Consider the following 23127-nt stretch of genomic DNA (forward strand, 5'->3'; position numbering starts at 1 on the left):
ATCTGGCTGGGTGGTGGCAGGGAGCAGGGCGGCAGGGTTAGAAGTGGGACACACCCGGAGAGTCAGATCAGGGTGTCTAGTAGGAGCCTGGTATCCAGTAAGCCTCCCATCAGCATCCACTGATGCCCTTTCTGGTGCCCTAGGGTGGGTTTAGAGGCTTCTTCAATTAGAAGGGCCATAGCAGCCCCGCTCTAAGGCCCGATAGACATTCTAGGGAAACTGAGTCCAGTTTCTCTGAGGCTTTTCTAAATTGGGAAGAGCCAGGGCAGGGGCAGAAGTCAGCTTGGCTTTCATTTGGCCCCTGGTTGGGCCCCATTCAAAGGAGAGTCCTTAAGGCCTTAAGTGGGGGTTAAGCTATGACCCAAATATCTGGGCTGGCAGACAATGTGGGCTTGAGATGAGGAGTCCAGAAAAGAGTTTTTATGGCTGTCTCTAGGGTGGGGCTGTAAATCAAGACTTGACTGCTCTTAAGCAGCTTCAAATCTCTTAAATATTTTTTTCCCTGAGGCAACTGGGCCTAAGTGACCTTGCCCAGGGTCCTAAAGCCAGGAAGTGTTAAGTGTCTGGGGTCAGATTTGAACTCAAGTCCTCCTGACTTCAGGGCTGGTGTGCTGTCCATTGGGCGTTCCTAGTGGCCTCAAATCTCTTTAGCCCATGCTAGAAGTTTTGTATTTAGGAAATTTCTCACTCCGAGGTTGTGACCCCTCCCTAGCCTCTGGCTTTATTGGGTAGTGGTGTTTATGGGGGGATCCTCTGGGGGGCTCAACACAAGTAAATGACAGCTTGGAACCCCGGTACAGAGCAGTCCCACTAGTCCCCCTTGGAACAATATTCCTGAGACAAGACACAATGGAGACTGCAATCACATCAGGGTCTCACAGGAAGTCAGGTCAGGATGGGCCTGGGGATCTGGACCAAGGAGACTCCCTGCTTGCATAAGTATCTCATCATGTCAGTCCCAGAAGGAAGCACTTGCTACATCATGTCCTCGGGCCCTCATGTGACTCAGGGATACACAAAGGGGGTTGAGCCTGTTTCTCCAGGTCCCAGCAGATAAATGGGGTGGCCAAGCTGAGAGCCCCAGTGGAAAGATTCCTGAAAGGCCGGTGGAGGAAGGCATGTGCCCAAGACTGTGCCTTGGGTTGCTTCATTAAGCCAGATCAAAGGACTCCCTGGGGAGCATCGTCCTGATTCCTAGCCATCCTGGTCGGTCAGCACCGGCTCACCTCTGGGCCTCTCAGCTGACCAGATGTCCTGGGAGTGAGGTAAGTCTCTCCCGTCTCCCAGGTGCCCCTCGGGGAGCAGAACAAGAGCTCTCCCTTGGGGAAGAATCTGGGTGAGCAGTCTCTGTACTGATGGCAGAGCTTCTCAAGGAGTGGTCTGGGGCTTCTGGAGAGCTCAGAGCCACTCATTGGGATATACTACCAGGAAGCACCACGGTGGCTCACTGGAATTCTCAGATTATGGCCCCGGAAAATATTCCTGAGCTGAAAAACCCTAGGATTGGGGCTCGTGTTAACTGAGAGGAGGGCTCATTTCAGCTCAGTCCAGCCTGGCATGGGGATGGTCCCAGAGGGCAGAACCGAGACCCAGACTAATGGCAGGAGACACTAAGTCCTAACAGTGACAGTTGTCCCAAAGCTGAAAGTGCTGCCTCTGGGATTGCTGAGGTAAGAGCAAGAAAGGCCCTGGGAAGACCAGGTTGCCAGCTAACCCCGCAATATGATAAGGGGACCGAGACCCAGAGCTGTGATGGGATTCCCAGGATCACACAGGAAGTAACATGGAAAAAGCCAAGATTGAGCCCTGATTCCCTGACTTCAAATCTAGGCATATTGCCACATAAGAAAGTATGTTCCCCATAACTGGGGGTGGAGTGGGGTGTCATCTGCAGCCACTTCCCCGGGATGCACTCTTGAAAGGGTCTCTGAAAACTTGGGGGGCAGGGAGTCCTCCCTATAATCCGAGCTTTTGTTATCCAGCAAATGGGGCACACACTCTGCTCATTTTAAGTGACTTCTGTGGGATGGAAAACCCAAGGACCACTGCTCTTGTTGCTCTCCTTGGCAGCTGCGTTCCTGGTAAGCTTGAGGGGCCTGGGTCCCACTCATTTGGCTCAGGAGATACTAACATGAGGGCTGCTGGAAAGATTCCTGGAAAAAGGAGCTGGACTTGACAGTATCTAAGACAGACCCCCTCCAAGTTTAGCTCTCTGATCCCAAAGCACTTAAAATCCCCAGGCCTCAGTTTCCCTACTTATCCATGAGGGAGCTGCAATAACTAACCTCTAAGGCTCCTCTCAGATTTGAATTTGACATGATCATCTTAGGTCCCTTATGTGCCCCAAACTTCAGTTTACTCATCTATAAAATGAAGAGGCTGCACTGGGCAACCTTTAAAGTCTCTCCCAGCTCTGGCTCTATTCTCCTGTTGCCTGAAGCAATCTCACTGGCCAAGAGAGGAGGCTGATGGTTTGGAGGAAGATGGACGTAAGGACAGCACTTATTTTGAGGAGAATGGGGGGGGGTCTTCTCTGAATGGCCGATGTTGTACCACCTGGATCCCAGAACCTGAAAGTGGATAGCCGGGAGTCAGTGTCCAGCCAACTTCATGGCTTTAGCTCATAGGAAAGGCTTAGATACAGGGTTCCTTAAACTACTGCCTGAGGGCCAGAGACAGAGTGTGAGCTTCTGTTTTTACTATAGTCGGGCCCTCCCACAGTCTGAGGGCCAGTGAACTGGCCCCCTATTTAAAAAGTTTGAGAACCACTGATTAATCTTCCCTCCTCCCCCCCAAGCCATGTTTCTAAGAGCTTTTTAATTAGCATCATAGCCAACCTGGGTTGAAAGACCAGGAGAGATCACTTGGTCTGACTCCCTCACTTCACCGAGAAGGAAGCTGGAGGGAGGTTAATTGATCTGGCTCAGGTGCTAACATAGCCAGGCTTCATCTAACCAAGCACAGACCTCTCTCTATCCAGATCACTGGAAAAAGCTATTATTTCACCCTAAAAATACAAACTGGAATAAACACAACCTTTTGTAACCTTTCAAAGGTCACAATTACCTAAATTATTCCCGAGTTTTATCTTGAGAAGCAAAAGAATTATAAAATTTAATAAGTTCGCAGCCTGGAATCTGTTTGAAACATGGCTACTAAAAATAATTCAGCAAAAGAGCTTCTTAAAAAGACACCACACACCCACTAATTTGTATTAGAAACAGAAGCTTTTAACTACCTTTTTACTCTTAATTATTTTAATTTGTAAAAAGTCAATGTTTTAGAAGTAATGGAGCATCTCCAGACCATTTTTTTTTTTTTTTTAATACTTCCACTTACTGGAATCTTTAAAAATCATTTTCAGGGCAGCTAGGGGGTACAGTGGATAGTACACCACCCCTGAAATCAGGAGGACCTGAGTTCAAATCTGACCTCAGACATTTAATACTTCCCTAGCTATGTGAACCTGGGCAAGTCATTTAATCCCAAAGGCCTCAGCCAAAAAAAAAAAAAAATCATTTTCAACTTTAAAGGGATTCTACCTACATTTCATACATATGGCTCACTATGCTACTGTCAGGGATGTAGAAGGACCTTACCCAAAATGACTACTCAGAGATCATTCAGTAGAAAGCAGAAAAGTTGTTTATTAAAACCTCTGGAGGATGAGCCATCCCACCACGAGATAATGGAAAAAGCAAGCTTGTGGTAGAAGGGCTAAAGAATTTGTAAAGATATACAGCTTTTATAGGTTTTGTTATAAACGATTACATCATAAGTTGGGGAGCATTGAAAAATAGGTGCCCTCTCCCCTAATTGAAGGTTAAACATTGGTGCCAAAGACAGAGTAGAATGGAATGCTTTGTTTCCCCTGGTTCCGAGAGGAATCATCAGACCTTCAAACTTCAGATTTTTGAACTGACATCATTTAAACTAATAGTCTAAATATTGATAACATTGAACAACGATAAATGGCATCATCTCTGGTTAAGTAAATATGTCTATAGCTGGCCAAGGCTCAGGTAAATATGAGCCTGCACATATTATATAGGTCATAGGAGAAACACAGAAATAATGGAAATAAAATACAGAAAAAGAATTCACACATTCCTGTAAGTTCTTCACTTTATCTCTCTATTCCACACAATTCCTCCCCTTGTAATATATAAATGATTTTCATCATATTTCTATGAAGAACTTACACACTGTTCAAAATCAGTTAACATATCTAAACATTTTTATCAAGTTCACCATCAAGATCATCCGTCTCTAAAAATTCCAGCCTTTTCTCTGAAAAAATCATCATTTTAATAGCATCTTCTGTATGGAATATTTTGATAGGGACCATTGAACTATTTTGGTTACTAATGTAATTATACAAGGTAGATATAATGGCAACAGAATAATACCATTGATTGCAATAAGTTCAGACCACAAAAATTGCTTCCACCAACTGTCTTGGAAACAGTTATCACAGAACAGATTGGCATTTGGCAGACATAAAAATACAAAGATAAATTAACAAAGATGACAGTCTAGGGAAACTGAAGCACAACATTACACACTCTTCTTCTGAATATTTGAATTATTGAATTACTGTTAGGATTACTAAGTGAGAATCCCTCCCTAGATACCTGGGACGTCTCAGCACCATAATTTGGCCAACCCAATGTGAAGCAAATAAATCAAAATGAAACTAGAAAATGCGAGGACTTATGGCAAGGGCAAGTCTCTTCCTGAAAACCCCAGAGTTATCAGAAGCACAAAGGCCCTCATCTCAGCCAGAGAATCCAGTTTGATATGGACAGTTCACTGTGTTAGGTGGTCTGCAGTCATTTGTGCACTTAACTCAGCTTCTGCTTATATTGGAAGTAGCAGGGCTCAAGACAGACCCATGCTAGAAGGGGCACCCCAAGTCTGTCAGGGATTCCAAAGGTGGAAAAGAATGGGGCCTGGAGTAGCTCCACCTGTCCCCTCTGATAGAACAGGAGCTGCTACTAAGATCCAGGAAGGATTTCTGAGCAGAATATGCACAGTTAGACCAGGAAGGCAGACAAACCCTAAACTTTAGAGGCTTGATCTCAAAATGGCAATGTCCTTTGAAAATGCTGATATACCAATTAAGAAACTGGAGTTACAGGGCTAGAGACTGCCAGTCCCAAGACAGGTGTCTATATCTTGGAGATTCCTAAAAACGGGCAATCAGAGAATAGTCTGCCACAGCAATTCCAACAAAATAAAGAGGTTTAAAAGTTAAAACATAATAAAAATTAAAAAAAAAAAAAAAAAAAAAAAAAGACTGCTTAAGGACTTCCAATTCAATCTAAACTGGTGAGATAGGGGTAGGGCAGAAGTACCTAAGGTGAAGTGAACAGAAAAATAAGGTTTCTCACTCTTTTAAGTATTTTGAGAAAAATCCCCCAGTTTCCCTAGTTCCCTATCTTTTCCCTCTCCTTTTTTTCTCATGGAAAGGAATGATCCAAAAAAAGTAAATAGTCAAATGACAATCCCACATATAAATCCCAGGAGTGAATTAAAGTTCCTATACATAACAAACTAGTACAGGAGGAGTTTCCTAAAAAAAAAAAAAAAAGAAAAAAAATCCCTCAATTACATATTCTGAAATGAACATAGATATTATAAACATATTATAACTTCCTTAACAGCAACAGTTACCAATTTTAAAAATTTCCACCTCAAATCTTAAACATACAGTAATACAGTTGTAATTTAAACAATAATTCATCAACCACTTTCCCACTTCCCCCTTTATCAATCCAAATTACATCAGGAGCATGGGCAATGGTCTCTCACTCAAAAACTGCTTCATTCAGATAAGGGGTGGAGAACTGGCTCTCAGTCCAAGCAGGGGGATGGATATGGTGTGCTGACAATGATCAATGGACTGATCCAGGTCCCAAAGGCAGGTTAATATAGCTGTAATGTGACCAAAATCTGGAACAAAAAACCAAATCTAACAGACAAAGATTAGAACAATCTACAAAATGTGGGGAGGCCAGTATAGATTGGACAGCAGTTCCTATGTGAAGGAACAAGTTTGCTTCACAGCATAGGCAGATGGCTATAGTCCCAATAAATAGCAGTTAGGTTTCACAGACCACTGTGCTAATTATCCTTTCATTATTTAGAAACATTAAAAAAAATTAATTATATATATATATATATATATATATATATATATATATATATATATATATACATATATATACATATATATATATGTATATATATATATATATATATATATATATAACCAGGCTGGAAACAGCAAGGTATGACATATTTGAATTGTATTAACAATTCTTATCAACTATTGTTCTGATCATAGAAATCAGTCACAGGAGGAAAAAATGCAAGAACATATCTATAACATAATATAAGCAGTTAAAACTTAACCTTCAGCACAAAATAGTGGAGCTTTAAAACTCCCAAATAGCATTAACTATAAGTCCAAAGAATTTTACTTCTAATAACAAATTATATTAACCAAGTTTCAGATATATCCTAAACAGATATTTATCATAACTTTATATCAGTAACAGTAAGAAATTTATCCCAGAAAATTCACACAATTTTTGCATACCCAAGTAGATGTTGAATCTTGAATAAGTTGTTTGTGAGTAGTTTGTGAAATTTCCTAAAATCTACTTAGATATTCCATTCAAACTTCTTTTGTAATATTTGTAAGCCAGGAAAGAGTTAAGTACCAATCCTTGCTTCACCTTGAAATTTTTTTTTTCCTCTGGCAGGAATCCACAAGCCTGAGTTATCGCTAACAGGGCCCCTTGTTTACAGGAGTAATAGCCACTGGTCTTTTATTTTCTCAAAACTTTCCAAACTTTCAATCTATGTTTTTATTTTTCCCTTTCTTTCCCCCTTCCTGCAAAGCCACTGCCAGAAGAAGAGGGAGAGAAAGAGAAAGATTTTTCAAATTTCTTGAGAAGCCCAAAACTAGTTCCCAAATTATGTTACCATGATCTAAGACCAATATATTCTGAGCCACTCTGAAAGAATTACTACTATAAATTAATTCCAATTCCCACAATTCAGTCTGATATTTTTCTAAGCCTGTAACACAGAGACTAAATTTTTATTTCTTATGAGCTTGCTAACTTTTAACACAGAACAAAATTCAAAGCAGACACACACAAAATTCTATTTTCATCTTTTACATACATATTTAAGTTGGATATATGCAAATAGTCCTGGGATATACATCTTCCCAGTTTTCTTCCCTTTTATATCTGGCAAGTTTATCCCAGTCTTGAATTCCCTAGCTAAAGTCCTGATACAAATTTTTGGACTGCTTCTAACCTATTTTACCACCTTGGTCGCAGTCCAGGTATTGGTGGAGTCCCTTTGTTAACCTCACGCTCCTACAGCCACCCGAGAGCCTCCTCAGGAAAGTCCTTTATCATTGGGTCAACAGCAATCCACACCAAAACAAATTTAGGAGGGCTAATCCCTTGGGGTCTCCCTCAACCCAGCCAATGGACTCCTAGACCCCCAAAAGCATTATCTCAAGTTTAAACATGTACATATCTTTCAGGCTGCAATGACGGCCATTAGGACTCTACTTCCTTCAATCTTCAATTCTTCATTCCACTGAGTATCCCTGCCTCACGACATTGTCTAAGAGGGGAGGGAGGCTGCTCACCCAGAGCCAGAGACCATGGAGAAAACCACTCCGTGGGCACCTGTCCCTGTCCCGGGTGCACACAGCCATATCCCCCAAAGACCGCATCCCAGACAAGCCCCCAACTGTGAGGGATATAGAAGATCCTTACCCAAAATGACTACTCAGAGATCATTTAGTAGAAAGCAGAAAAGTTGTTTATTTTTGTGTGTGTGTGTGTTTTTTTTAATTTTTATTTTATTTTATAATTATAACATTTTTTTGACAGTACATATGCATGGGTAATTTTTTACAACATTATCCCTTGCACTTACTTCTATTCAGATTTTTTCCCTTTCTCCCCCAACCCCCTCCCCCAGATGGCAAGCAGTCCATGATATCCCTGAATTCTTTTGTCTAAAATCAAGAATTGTACTTCAGGAGTGTGAATCAATACATCTGATGTTACTTCTCCTGCTGGGTCAAAGATCACACACTGTCTATATTCTAATGATTAAAACAGCAAATTTCCAAACCATTCTAAAAATAAACACTGTTTTCTAAGTACTCGTAGGGGGTTGGGAAATCAAGCCCACCTGTGGAAGTGAAAAATCCATGAGGTAAGCAAAGAGGAGTTCCAACTCTCCCAAGACTGTCCTAGAGGTTTTATAAGTATAAAACTCCACTCTCTCTAACTGCAAGGTCTTATCCCTTTAAGGTTTCTTAGAAATTAACTGAACTGTATTTTAAATTTTTTTCTGAATATTATAGTCAATACACCACTATTCCTTTTTGCCTTGGGCCATAAAGCCTACTCCTGTCTTTTGAAATGAAGACCCAGGAGTTTTGAATGGATTAATGGGCAGTGCTGATGATATTATCACCCTTCCTTTTCTTCCTCCTCTTTCTCCCTTGGCCCACGAAGGTGGGGTTGAGGGAAGAGGGTCAGGAATTGGAAAATTCCCCAAAGGCTGATTTAAAATCCAAACCGAGCTTTGCACATAAGAACTAAACCTCTTCTCAATGGAAGGGTAATCAATAAATTCCTTAAGACAATAATACATGAGATAAACCAACAAAACACTAAGAAGAATCTCTCCAATTGAAGTCCATGTGGTTCGTTTATTTCCCTCCTTAGCTTCAGCCACTGGTTTGAACTCTTACTGTTCTAACTGTAGTAACCTAGCTTTTTCTTCTTTCTCTGTCTCAACCTGTAATTTAACCTGCAATTCTACGAACTTTTTAAATTGTTTGTCGTTCTATTTCTAACTATTGTAAGGATCCTTTAAATGGATGGTCACAGCACAATAGGAAATTGAGTGGCCCAGAAGTAATCTCTGTGGATATAGGACTGCCCTGTGGTTGGGATCCTGGCCATATTGAGATAGCTTCGTAATGGGTGACGGCTCTCTCGCTGGTTGGCTGTGTATGTGACCTCACAAGCCCTTTATAAGCCACTGCAGACAGCAAGTCACTCTCTTTAACCTGGCTCCCTAGCCTGGGGTAGCAGAGCCAAGCTGATGGATAACTTGGAAAGGTAAGGAGTTTGGTAGTGAACACATGGATCTTCAGACCAGATGTTGACTAAGGACATTAAGTCAGGGCATTATGTGAGTAGGTATAATAAAGGCTTTTAAGATTACATGTGGCTGTTCTTGGGCATGCTATTGGTTATTAAACTACTATTCAAGAAATCGTGGCCAGAGACCTTTGAAGGCCTCAGAGGAGGCGAGCCAGGTAGAGTTGACACTGCAAAGGTCAGTGGTCAAAGGTACTCTTCTGGGCCTAGGACAGACTGGTAATAGTAACTGCCAGGAGGGCATGTTACAGATGGCGCCCCATGTTGGGTGTCATGTGTTAGGGTTTATTTTACTCTCCCTAACTAATGCTAGTCTTTCCTTATTCCTAGGCCTATCAGAGAAAATCTGGTAAATATATCATCAATCTTACCTCTATTTTGAGGTCCTCAAAATCCTCTGGCTACTATCTCATAGAAAGTAGTTGAAGCATAACAGAGCACCCAAGAGTTTAAATGAACAGTCTTAGATTTTATTCTGGTAAATTACTCTACTCTATGACCTCCTGCAAATACCTTAGTAGTGACCTCCCAGTCCAGGCTCCAGGGAGAAAAAAGGGAAAAAGGGGAGGGTACTTCTTGTCCCGAGCTTAAATAGGGTCAATGAGGTCACAGACACAAGCCAATCAACATCCTGAACTTGAGCGAGACTTCAGAGAGAGATCTAGGTTCTCGCCTTGGGTGGAGGTCCCACCCACAAAGGAAGTCCCTAAGTACTCAACCCCTATTAGACAAGGAAGTAAGGCAAGGATACTCAATGGAATGAAGAATTGAAGATTGAAGGAAGTAGAGTCCTGATGGCCGACATTGCAGCTTGAAAGATATATACACGTGTAAACTTGAGGTAACGCTCTTGGGGGTCTAGGAGTCCATTGGCTGGGTTGAGGGAGACCCCAAGGGCTTAGCCCTCCTAAATTTGTTTTTGGTGTGGATTGACTCAACTCTTAAGCACATCCGGGGATTCTAAAGACCATTGGTCTACTTACATTTCAATTGTGCTTGCCTGACCTTTCTTTGGACCCTTATACATGTAAAACCAACTTTTTTTGGTTATACATATACATTTTTTTAAAACATGTTTCTTTATGGAGCATGTTGGGAGAGAAAAATCAGAACCAAAGGAAAAAACTAAGATGAAAAAAAGAACATAGCATGTGTTGATTTATATTCAGTCTCCATAGTTCTTTCTCTGGATGCAGATGGCATTTTCCATCCAAAGTCTATGGGATTGCCTTGGATCACTGAACCGCTGAGATGTCCCAAGTCTTTCATAGTTAATCATGGCACAATTTTGCTGTTACTGTGTACACTGTATTCCTGGTTCTGCTTGTTTCCCTCAGCATCAGTTCGTGTCAATCTCTCCAGGCCTTTCTAAAATCAAGCTTGTTCATCATTTTTTATAGAACGATAATATTCTGTTAGCTTCATGTACCACAGTTTGTTCAGTCATTCCCCAACTGATGGGTGTCCACTTGATTTCCAGTTCCTTGCCACTGCGAAAAGGGCTGCTACAAACCATTTGCACATGGGGTCCTTGTCCCTCTTTTATGCTTTCTTTGGAGTGCAGACCCAGTAGTTACTGCCTTCCTTCTGACATTGCCATCACTCTGCTCTGAGTATTGTAGTTACTGGCATATCATCCGCAACATTCCATTGTCCTTGAGGAAAAGGGTCTCTGCAGGGGCAGCTAGGTGGCACAATGGATAGAGCACCAGCCTTGAATTCAGGAGGACCCGAGTTCAAATCTCGTCTCAGACACTTAACACTCCTTAGCTGTGTGACCCTGGGCAAGTCACTTAACCCCAGCCTCAAAAAAAAAAAAAAAAAAAAAAGAAAGGCTTTTACCTTTCTCCCAGCCCTTAGGCCCAGGGCCCAACAAGTACTGGGTGCTCTCACAGCTGTTGGCCTTGGAAGCAGGAAGCTCCCCAGATTTCTAGTCCCACCTCCAACACTTTCTCTGCTTGAAGCAATAATCTCCAGTCAGCACAGGGAGGACAGGGACTGCTCTAGGTTTTATTTGTAGCAGGAATTCACTGAACTCCTACAATGCTAAGTTAGCATTTAAGTAACTTCTAAGAGCTAGGAAACTGCTACAGTTTCAAGCCCAAAACAGACAACTCTATTCAGTCCTAGATGTAGAGCCGTAATGAAACCTGGGAGTCATCCATTCCAGCATCCTTATCCCCCACCCCTCATTTTGCAGGTGGGGAAACTGAGGCCCAGAGAAGTCACAGTTTCTACCCTAAAGAAGTTTACTTTCTATTAGAGGAGAACAGGTACACAGATAAGAAAATGCCAAAAAGAAGGAAGGAGGAAAGGAAAGAAGGAAGGAGGGAAAGAAGGAGAAAAGAAGGAAAGGAGGGAGGGAGGAAAGAAGGAATAAAGGAAGGAAGGAAAGAAAGTAGGGAGGGAGGGGAGGAGAGGTAGGGAAGGAGGAAGAAAGGAAGGAAAATGTAGATAGAGATTTTCTTTTAACCTGACCTGTGATTGTGTTCTCAGAGAGACCTCCTGGTAAAAGAGTTCCTTCTCTTAATGAAGATTATCCTTACTCTAAAACTTCCTGTCTTGGAACTGGTCTGAGATACTTCAAGGTAAAGTGACTTATTCAGGGTCACACAGCCAGAAAGTGTTAGAAATGAAACCTGAAGCCAGATCTTCCTGAGCATGAGAGCAGCTCTCTTATCTTTTGGGCCAAATTAATCTAAATTAGAAGCGGAGCAGTTTTGGCGGGCTGGTGCTGGCAGGCATAGGCCTCTCTAGGAGTCAGGGAAAACTTCAGGAAGGGGGTGTCATTTGAGGGGGTCTTGGGGATTAAGGGGGAAGGTGAGCAGGAGGAACAAACATAGATTTATGGGGGTGAGGGGACGGGAGGTTAGGGTGCACTGAAGGAAGGAAAAGAGCCCAGTTTGTCTCAGCTGGAGATTTCATGGAAGCAATCTGAAGTCAGCCTAAATCTGCCTGGGGGAAGGACGGGGGTATTAAATGACCCCCAAAAGCAGAAGCCGCCCCTGCCCTGTTGCTTCCCGGGCCTTCTGCCGGCCTCCTCCTACCCTGGCTTCTCATCTCTCCCTCATCTTCTTCCCTTCTCATCTTTTGCCCTGTCCCATCACCTCTCTATGCTCTCCCCAGCACGATGGTTTTGTTCCTGGTGGGCCAGAAGGACAAGCTCTTTCAGAGCGGAGCCCAGGTCTACAGGATCCCAGCCCTGATCTACCTGGCCCAGCACCACACCCTGTTGGCGTTTGCTGAGCAGAGGGCCAGCCAGGCCGATGAGAAGGCCAAGAAAATTGTCCTGCGCAGAGGGCAGTACCAGGAGGAGACCCACCAGGTGCAGGTGAGGAGCGCAGGACCTGGGGGAAATGGGGGGCCCGGGGATCACTGACTCTTCTCTTCCTTCATGGACACTGTGGACTGCCAGAAGCCAGGGTGGCCCCTGAGGACACTGAGGAGTCAGGGACCTATGGCATCTTCTACATACAGTGGCCAGGGGTACTCAGCTGGTCTCAGCTATAATCCCCCGAAGGCAGGGACTGGCCTCTGGTGGTCTCTGTGTTGCTGCCTGGAACGTAGGGGGCTTCCAAAATGCCTGCTTTAATGGACCAGTAGATCGGAAGCTCCTCCAGGACGGGCTCTCTCTTTCCACAGCCCCCAGAAGAGCGTCTAGCAGATAAACACTTCTTGGGAGACTGAGATGTCAAAGGGGTTCAAATCAGATCCAGCCCGAGATGCTGCCCTCGGCCTTAAGAGAGACATCAGGGCTGAGGAGGTCCTGCTCAGTTCTGCCCCGGCTGGAGCCCAGCAGGACTACATTGTCCTGCCCGGGAAGTCCCAATTCCAGAGGGGTTCAGGGCATCACAAAGGGAGAGCCAGGACTCTGAGTCTGTGTCCTAAAAAGTTAAATACCCCGGGAAGATTTAGGGGAAATAATGGCTACATCCAAATACTGGAAGGGCAGCCATTAATTAGCAGCTTGAATCCTGTTTATATGTGTGTGTGTGTGTATAATACACACATATATATGTGTGTATATGTCTGTGTATATGTATATATAATATATACACATATCTACATTTATATACATTTGATAAACATAATGAAAATAATAACAAAACACACACTGATATAGTGCATCAAGGATCACAAAGGGCTGAACATTGCTCCCATTAGGTCCTCATAGCAGCCCTAGGAGGTACATGCTATTATTAACTCCTTTTTAAAAATAAGGAAACTGAGACTGAGAGCGATCGATTGTCCCCAGGTCTTCATATCTCCGGGTCCCGTGTTCTATCCGCCTTATCCCCTCCTTGCCTAGGTAGGTTTTGCAAGTATCATTATCCCCATTTTATGGATGGGAAAACTGAGGCTGAGAGAGGAAGAAAAGTGATTTGCCTCAAGATCACCACCAGAATTTTGGCTCCTGACCCCCCTTCTAGCTTTCTTTCTGTATTGTGTGGAGGATTAACTTTTTATCTGCTTGAACCCAGAGACAGATACTTGGGTAGATGGGAAGCCCAAGAAACTCTCCTGGTTTCGAGGTCAGAGTCTGATTTCTTGTCTTCTTGCCCCTTCTGACAGTGGCAAGAGATGGAGGTGATGGAGACAGCTCAGCTGGAGGGCTGCCGCTCCATGAACCCCTGCCCTGTGTATGACGAGGACACAGGGATCCTGTTTCTGCTATTCATAGCCATCCCAAATGAAATCTCGGAATCCTACCAGATCCAAAACAAGATCAACATGGTACAACTGTGCTATGTGACCAGCCAGGACTTGGGGAGCACCTGGAGCCCAGCCACAGACTTCACCTCTTCTGCCATCGGGCCCCTCTACAGGGAGTGGGCTACATTTTCCATTGGACCAGGCCACTGTGTGCAGCTCCACAACCAGTGCCGGAGCCTGGTGGTCCCCGCCTATGCTTATCAGATCCTCAAGTTACAGAAGATGCCCACTCCCTATGCCTTCTGTTTCCGCAGTGACGATCATGGGAAGACGTGGAAGATGGGACGCTTTGTGAGGATGGAAAACACCTTAGAATCCCAAGTGGTCGAAGTCTCCAGTAACGGGCAGAAAGTCCTGTACTGTAACTCTAGAAGCACCCTCGGGAAGAGGGTCCAGGCTGTCAGCCCCAATGATGGAGACGACTTCCAGGATGCTCAAAAGATCAAGAAACTGATTGAACAGCCAAATGGCTGCCATGGAAGTGTGATTGGCTTCCCTAGTCCCACCCCAAATGTCCCGGGCTCTGCGGACACCTGGGTGCTTTACTCCCATCCCACAGATCCACTGAGGCGGGAAAATTTGGGCTTGTATATTAACAGGGATCCCTTAGACCCAGCAGGTTGGAGCAAGCCGTTCATCCTCTCAAATGGCTTTTGTGCTTACTCAGACCTCCAGTACATGGGGCTAAGCCCCAATGGGTCACCCCAGTTTGGCTGCTTATTTGAACATGGAGATTATGAGGAAATCATCTTTGTCACGCTCACCCTCCAGGACCCTTTCTACTAGTGACCACTCGTTCCAGGAAGAATCGGTTCTCCTGCTCAGATCCACTCCTTTCTCTGAGTGCGTCCCCACCATCAATCACTGTCCCTCAGGACTTGTGAGTTCTCAATGTCAATCACTGATTTCCTCATTAAAAGCTCATAGTAACACATTGTCCCTTCCAGATGCTTTCTTGCATTTTCTTAATCCCTACAATAGGATTCCCCACTTCCATCCCTCCAGGCTCCAAAGCAGCTTGTCAGATAGTGGTATCTTGAACCTCTCATCTTCAAAGTTTTCTATGATGCTTTCATGGGGTTGGAGCAATACCGGGTCCTCATGCCAGGGGGCTCATCTCCGTGCTGTCACACTTGGCTGGGTCTGTCCCATTTGTGTGTTTCCAGTGAATTACTTTTGCTCTGTAATAGGAGGATGGGCTGGTCTAATGATAGGGATAAATGGAAAGTTCTGTGTTTGGGCTCCAAATAGCTGGTCCAAGAACTGGGCAGACATGGCAATACAGCAGTATGTCTGAAAATGACCTGGGGAGCCTATTGGACTGCAAGCTCAGTGTAAGCCAAGGCTATGAAAAGGCAGACAAGAAAGTTCCCTTGGTCTCAGGTTCTGTCATGAAAGTCAGAATATCTAGAAAAACGGAGATTGTATCCTCCTGCATGAGGCCCTGGTAAGATCACACTGGGAGAGTTTTCTTCCATCCTGGAGGATACATTTTTGGGATGATCAGCCAGGAGAAGAGGAGACTAAGAGAGCAGGATAGAGGACTTACAGTGTGAGGAGGAAAGGCTGGATTTCTTCTTGTGGTCCCCAGTGGGTAGTTCCAGGGTCAGAGGCTAACGAAGCAGAGATTTAGGCTGGGTGTTAAGGAAAGCTTCTGAGCATCCCAATGAACTGATTGTGGATGGAATGGACTGCCTCTGGGAGTGGGGTGAGAAGGGATCAGAAGTAATCCTTCAGATAGAGGCTGGATGGCCCCTTGCTGGGGATGCTGTCAAGGAAGTGGTTCGGTCAAAAACAAGTTGAACTAAATGACAAAGTGTAGCTTCTGATTCTGAGATCATGTGAGTCTTTGGCAATAGGGAGCCTGGCTATGAGTGATGAAAACACTTAATTGCATTCACTCATAGCATTCGGGGGTTTCAGTGAGACATGAGGAACTTCTGAGGGTCCCATGAAATTTGCATTGTCCTTGATCCTATTTTTTGTGTCCCTCCCAGACCTTGCAGTCAGCCAAACTCATTCAGTCCTCATTTCACTAGACTAATAATCTCTAAAATGGAAAGATAAATGGTGTTATAAAGTAAAAAAATAAATTTCACATTCCCATCTATCTGGAGCATCTTGCCATTTACCCTGCTGTGGCTCCTCTGCCCAGCCAGAATATTATCTTCCAGGCTAGACCACCAGAGACCACACACTATTCTCCCAGAGGCAGTTAACACTCTCAGCTTTAGCACTCCTTCCTATAGCTAAGCTCTCCTGTTTAGTAAATGAGTGAACGTGAACTCCCCAACCCACAATATCTTATAAAAATCAGATTTCATCAATGGAGGAATTTCTGGTATAAGAAGTCTCTACATGGATGGCAGGACAATGATTACCATGGCTTGGTTGGCCAATGAGTGAGTGAAAACTCACCTGAAGAGCCAGGGACATCAGGTCATCTGCTCTTCCACTGAATCAGCCCTTCTCACCATTCCTTCTTTTTGACAGCAATACTAATCTTGCTTCTATTACTATCCCTGTGACTACCTAGATCTTTCTCCAACCTTCTCCTATTACAATAGAAACTTCTGGAGGAGAATAAAAATATAAACAAACAAACAAATGAATAAATGAATGAATAAAAATAGAATATAAATACAGGGGAGGCTCACTCTTTGTATCTCCAGCAACTAGAAGTATGTCTGAAACACAGGAAGCATGGAGGCCAGCCACACGTATTAATAGCTCCCCTTTTAAAAATTCTTTTTCTCTTTTCAATAGTATTTTATTTTTTCAAATACAGGTAAAAATTCGGAATCTAATTCTTAACGTGCAACAAGAAAATGGAATTTACACACATATATTGTATCTAGGTTATACTATAACACATGTAAAATGTATGGGATTGCCTATCATCAAGGGGAGGGAATAAAGGGAAGGAGGGGATAATTAGGAAAAATGAATACAAGGGATAATGTTATAAAAAAAATTACTCATGCATATATACTGTCAAAAAATTATAAATAAAATTAAAAACAAACAAAAAAAACCAAATACAGGTAAAGATCATTTTCAACATTCATTTTTGTAAGACTTTGTATTCCAAATTTTTCTCCTTCCTTTCCTTACCCCTTTCTCCCCAAGATAACAAGAAAGCTGAAATAAGTGCAATAGTTTTAAACCTATTTCCATATTTGTCATATTGTGCAAGAAAAATAAGATCTCAAAGGGGAAAATCCATGAGAAAGAAACAAACAAAAAATGAAAATACTATGTTTCCGTTCACATTCACTCTGTCTATGAATGGTACTTTCCATCCCAAGTCTATTGGAATTGCCCTGAATCATTTCACTGTTGAAAGGAGCCAAGTCCATTAGATCAATGCATAATCTTGTTGCTGTTTACGATGTTTTCTTGGTTCTATTCACTTCCCTCAGCATCAGTTAATGTAATTCTCTCCAGGCCTCTCTGAAATCATCCTGCTGGTCATTTCTTACAGAATAATAATATTCAATTACATTCATATATTATAACACATTCAGCCATTCCCCAACTGGTGGGCATCCACTCAATTTCCAGTTTCTTGCCACTACAAAAAGGGCTGTTACAAACATGTGCATCCTTTACCTTCTTTTATGATCTCTTTGGAATACAGACCCAGTAGACACACTAATACCTTTTCTCTAGTGTTTTAAAATTAAAAAAAATATATCTTATTTGAGTCACACAACAACCCTGTGACATAGAGTGATCTTATTCTTCTTATTATTTATTATGATCTTATCGTTATTTTGCAGATAAAAGCAAGGTTAATTAAGGTTAAATAAGAAGTTAATTGGCTGACTCATCATTACCTAGCTAGTCAATAGCTCTGATCCCCCAAATTTCAACAGGCAATGTCATTGAGGTGACAAGATCCCCAGATACCCATTGGATGCTAGTCTTCTTCCTTTGTCTTGCTCTACCTGTCATTTATCTATTTGTCCAGCTTGGCTTGACATCTCCACTACTCTAGGGGGTTCCCTTGCCTTGGATAGGATTCAGGAGTGTGATGGGAAGAGGGAGGAGGCATTGGAAATCCAGCGACTCTGAGCAGGTAGCTAACAGACATCCTGCACGATACACTGAACCTGGCTCCTGAAGGAGGTGTGTGGAGAAGATGCTGGTCTCTGAATTGGACTGGGCCTCTGATGATAATGCTCTTCAGGCTTACAATGACCTCTGGTCCCTGAATCTCTTCTAACATAATTGCAATATCTTGCAACCTCTTTTGGCCATTAAGGATCATTGATAACCACAGAGTCAACTTGTTTGGCCAATGACTGCAGAGAAAATGAAGCTTTTGCATCCCTCAAACTTAGGACAGGTCAGGTTCAGTGAGAGGAAAGAGAAAAATACAGGGGAGAGGCTCAGGGTAGTGAGGAGCAGCAGGAGGTTGAGGAGGATGGAATCAGGGCAATAGGGTGCCCAGGCCAGGTGTCTTGTGGGGTTCCCCTTGTGTTGGGGGACCACAGACACACAAAGGGAGGGTAAAGCCTCCAAAGCAAGGAACCCTCTTTGCTCACTTTGTCATTCTGCTCAGGCACGGCCTGCCAAAATACAGGTTTTTCACAATTACAATTAACATTCATGTAGCACTATAAGGTACACAAAATATTACATTCTTTTTAAAAAGAATTTGCACTTAAAAAACACCCTCCAAAAGAGAGGGTATTTCCAAAGATAGGACAAAAAAAGGATTAATATCACCCTTTATGTGTATCCATTTTGACCTTATCTTGGTGTATGGTGTGAGCACGAAATTCCTGCCAGTTTTTGTCAAATAATGAATTTTTATTCCAAAAGCTTGGATCTTTCATTTATCAAATACTGGGTTACTAGGGTTATTTACTATTATGTCTTGTATCTTTAATCTATATCTTAAATCTATATTTAATCTCTCTCTCTCTGTATATATATATATGTAGTTTTGATAATTACTGCTTTATGATACAGTTTAAGATCTAGTATAGCTGGGTTACCTTCCTCCTCTTTTTTTTTTTTCATTGATTTCCTAGATATTCTTGACCTTTCTTTTCTTTTAGATGAATTTTGTTATTATTTTTTTCTAGATCTCTAAAACAAGATTTTGGTAGCTCGATTGGTATGGAATTAAATAAATGGAATAAAATGGATTAGCAGGTAGAATTGTCATTTTTATTATACACACACACACACACACACACACACACACACACACACACACACACATATATATATATATATATTTAGATTAATAAAAGAGGTTTATTATGGGGATTGGAAGTAAGGTTAGAAATCCTGTCAGAAAGGCATAAAGTCTGGTTAGGAAATAGATGAAGATAAAGAGAGGATGGCACTGGAAAAGGTATTCCAGTGGACAGAGGCTCCTTGGCATAGCTTGGCTTAGCCTAGCATGGCATGTTTGGAACTTCTGCCCATTTTTATTATATTGACTCAGCTTACTCATCAGCAATTTGACATTTTCCCAATTGTTTAGATTTGACTTTATTTGTATGAAAACCTCTTTGTAATTGTGTTTATATAGTTCCTGGGTTTGTCTTGTCAGGTAGACTCCCAAGCATTTTTTTTATCTACAGTTATTTTAACTTTGTTGGTAATATATAGAAATGCTGATGATTTACACAGGCTTATTTTGTTTTTTGTTTTTTTTTTTTAATTTTTATTTTATTTTATAATTATAACATTTTTTTGACAGTACATATGCATGGGTAATTTTTTACAACATTATCCCTTGCACTTACTTCTATTCAGATTTTTTCCCTTCCTCCCCCAACCCCCTCCCCCAGATGGCAAGCAGTCTTATATATGTTAAATATATTACAGTATATTCTAGATACAATATATGTGTGTAGAACCAAATTTTTGGTTGCACAGGAAGAATTGGGTTCAGAAGGTAAAAATAACAGTTTACATTTATTTCCCAGTGTTCCTTTTCTGGATGTAGCTGGTTCTGTCCATCATTAATCAATTGGAATTGGATTAGCTCTTCTCTATGTTGAAGAAATCCACTTCCATCAGCATACATCCTCGTACAGTATCATTGTTGAAGTGTATAATGATCTGGTTCTGCTCATTTCACTCCACAGGCTTATTTTGCATCCTACAACCTTATTAAACTTGTTAATTATTTCCATTGTTTTAGTTGATTCTTTAATATTTTCTAAGCATAAGATCACATCATCTACAAGAAGTGATAGTTTTTGTGCATACCCTTTGATCCAGCAGTGCTACTACTGGGCTTATATCCCAAAGAAATACTGAGGAGGGGAAAGGGACCTGTATGTGCCAAAATGTTTGTGGCAGCTCTTTTCATAGTGGCTAGAAACTGGAAAATGAATGGCTGCCCGTCAATTGGAGAATGGTTGGGTAAATTGTAGTATATGAATCTTATGGAATATTATTGTTCTGTAAGAAATGACCAGCAGGAGGAATACAGAGAGTCTTGGAGAGACTTACATCAACTGATGCTGAGTGAAATGAGCAGAACTAGGAGATCACTGTACACTTCAACAACGATACTGTATGAGGATGTATTCTGATGGAAGTGGAAATCTTCAACAAAGAGAAGATCTGATTCAGTTCCAATTGATTAATGATGGACAGAATCAGCTACACCCAGAGAAGGATCACTGGGAAATGAGTATAAACTGTTTGCATTTTTGTTTTTCTTTTCAGGTTATTTTTACCTTCTGAATCCAATTCTTCCTGTGCAACAAGAAAATCAGTTCTGCACACATATATTGTATCTAGGATATACTATAACATATTTAACATGTATAAGACTGCCTGACATCTAGGGAAAGAGGTGGAGGGAAGGAAGGGAAAAATTGGAACAGAAGTGAGTGCAGGGGATAATGTTGTAAAAAATTATCCAGGCATATATTCTGTCAAAAAAAGTTATAATTATAAAATTTTTAAAAATATTTTAAAAAGAAGTGATAGTTTTATTTTCCTCACTGCCTATTCTAATTCCTTCAATTTCTTTTTTTTCTCTTACTTCTATAGCTAGCATTTTTAGCACAATATTGAATAATAGAGGTAATAATGAACATCCTTGCTTCACCCTGAGTGTATTAAGACGACTTCTGGTTTATTTCCATTACAGATAATGCTTTCTGATGGTCTGGATTAATATTACTTATCATTTTAAGATAAGCTCCATTTATTCCTATGCTCTCCAGTGTTGTGGTTTTGGTCTCTTTTTGTTTGGTTGGTTGTTTGTTTTATAGTTATGAGTGATTTTTCTGGATCAAACTAATTTCAGAAAAGCTTGAAAACTCTGACATGAACTGATGCTTAATGAAGTGAGCATAACCAGGAGAACTTTATATACAGTAATAGCAAGATTGTGTGATGATCAAATGTGATGGACTTGGCTCTTCTCAGCAATGTGATGAAAACGCCATCTGCATCGAGAGAGAGAGAGAGAGAGAGAGAGAGAGAGAACTATGGAAATTGAATGTGCATCAAAGTATAGTATTTTCACTTTTTGCTTGTTTCTTTCTCATGTTTTTTTTTTTTCTTTTTTGATCTGATTTTTCTTGCAAAGTGTGACAAATATGGAAACATGTTTAAAATGATTTACCCTATACCAACTTGCTTACTGTCTTGGGGAGGAGGAGGCAAGGGAGGGAGAAAGAATAATTTGGAACATAAAGTCTTACAAAAATGAATATTGAAAATCATCTTTACATGTATTTGGAAAAATAATATTAAGAAGAAAAACCAAAAAAATACACATTTATTTTGCATCTGCTGAGATAATCACATGATTTCTGTTGGTTTTGTTATTGATATAGTCAATTATGCTGATAGCTTTCTTAACATTGAACTAATCCTGCATGCCTAGGATTTATACTACCTGGTAATGGTGATCTTTGTGATAGATTGTTGTCATCTCCTTGCTAATAACTAATATTTTATTTAAAATCGTTGAATCAATATTCTATATCCAGAAGCATTCTTCCTGGAGAATGAGATTGGTCCATTTTCTCAGATAAGAACCTGAATCATCCACTGTAGGGTCATTTCTTATGAACCATCCTGAGCCAGACATCTTTGTAATGGATAACACATGACTGTAGCTTTGAGAGGCAGTCTGGCATGGAAGCTAGAGAATCTGCCTGGGAATCAGGAAGACTTGAGTTCAAATTCTGCCTTTGACCCCTCTGAGCTATATGATCTTAGACAAGTTACCCAACCTCTCTGAGCTCATTTTCCTCATCTGTAAGAGGAGAGGTTGGCCCTAATAGTCCCAGAGTTATTTTCCAACCCTTATTGATGATTCTATGATCCTCTGGTCAAAGACACATACTTCATATATTTAATAGTAACGTGAATCATCATCATCACTGACTGGATCTCTGATTTCTTTGGCATGTCTTCTGTGTTATTGTTGTTATTATTGCTGCTGCTGTTGTTACTATCCTGTGGCCTGGGAAATAGCCATGTGTATAGTAGAGGTGGCCAGCAGTGATCTGTGACAATTCTGAGTGCAGCCTGAACCACATTAAAATAAATCGAGGGAATATTTTACAAAATATTATTGGATTATATATTAATATTGGATTATATAGATAATATTTTAAATATTAAACATTTTATATATTTGTATATGATATAAAACTCAGTCAATCTGCAGCCTACAGGGACCCTCGCTTGACAAGGGTGGACTAATTCTTATTTTTCCTGTGGTGTCCACTAGGAGGCGAGCAGGGCTCACCTTGTCCTGCCCCAGAGGAGACCAGTGGAGGCATTTTCACTGCCCCAGTTCTGGCTCCTTTGAGCAAAGGATCCTGCCCAGGGCACCGAGTTCCAAGCTCCCAGAACGGGGTTTAACTCCAGGTCTCACAGGGTTCCACCTGATGATTCAGATAGGACAGAGAAGGTCTACACCAGGATGGAATGGCCAGCTAGGGCAGGAGCTAGGAGAGCCGGAGCACGGGGAGGGAGGGGACTCCGGCATCATATGGAGAGCACAGCAAGATCTGTGACCCAAAGGGTCTCCCTTACCGGAGGAACATCCTGGAAGTCCCCACATGCTGCACTTGCTGATTTCTTCCTTCCCTCTGATGGAGCCATTCATCACCTCTATTAAGCTCCCTCAGGGAGCAGTGTTGAATGCAAGTGGAAGAAAGCTCCCTGAAGGCGGGGGCTGCTCCCTTTGGGTCTT

At 41.9% G+C, this 23127-nt stretch overlaps 1 protein-coding gene across 4 annotated transcripts; it reads left to right on the top strand.

The window, feature by feature from the left end:
- The first annotated feature begins 1040 nt into the window (after positions 1 to 1040).
- On the top strand, positions 1041 to 14862 carry NEU2 (neuraminidase 2). 4 transcript variants are annotated; one of them, XM_074264284.1, is made up of 5 exons: positions 1082 to 1265; positions 1983 to 2081; positions 11712 to 11803; positions 12342 to 12546; positions 13788 to 14862. In XM_074264284.1, the coding sequence occupies exons 4-5, from the start codon at positions 12346 to 12348 to the stop codon at positions 14712 to 14714; spliced, it is 1128 nt and encodes a 375-aa protein (XP_074120385.1). In that variant the 5' UTR covers positions 1082 to 1265; positions 1983 to 2081; positions 11712 to 11803; positions 12342 to 12345; the 3' UTR covers positions 14715 to 14862. The 4 variants fall into 4 exon arrangements, with proteins under 4 accessions (XP_074120384.1, XP_074120385.1, XP_074120386.1 ...); XM_074264285.1 differs by lacking the exon at positions 1983 to 2081 and adding an exon at positions 11416 to 11488 and having other exon boundaries at positions 1083 to 1265; XM_074264286.1 differs by lacking the exons at positions 1082 to 1265; positions 1983 to 2081 and adding exons at positions 9944 to 10056; positions 11416 to 11488.
- Positions 14863 to 23127: the final 8265 nt, after the last annotated feature.

The sequence above is a fragment of the Sminthopsis crassicaudata genome, chromosome 4, assembly GCF_048593235.1.
Source record: "Sminthopsis crassicaudata isolate SCR6 chromosome 4, ASM4859323v1, whole genome shotgun sequence".
NCBI lineage: Eukaryota > Metazoa > Chordata > Mammalia > Dasyuromorphia > Dasyuridae > Sminthopsis > Sminthopsis crassicaudata.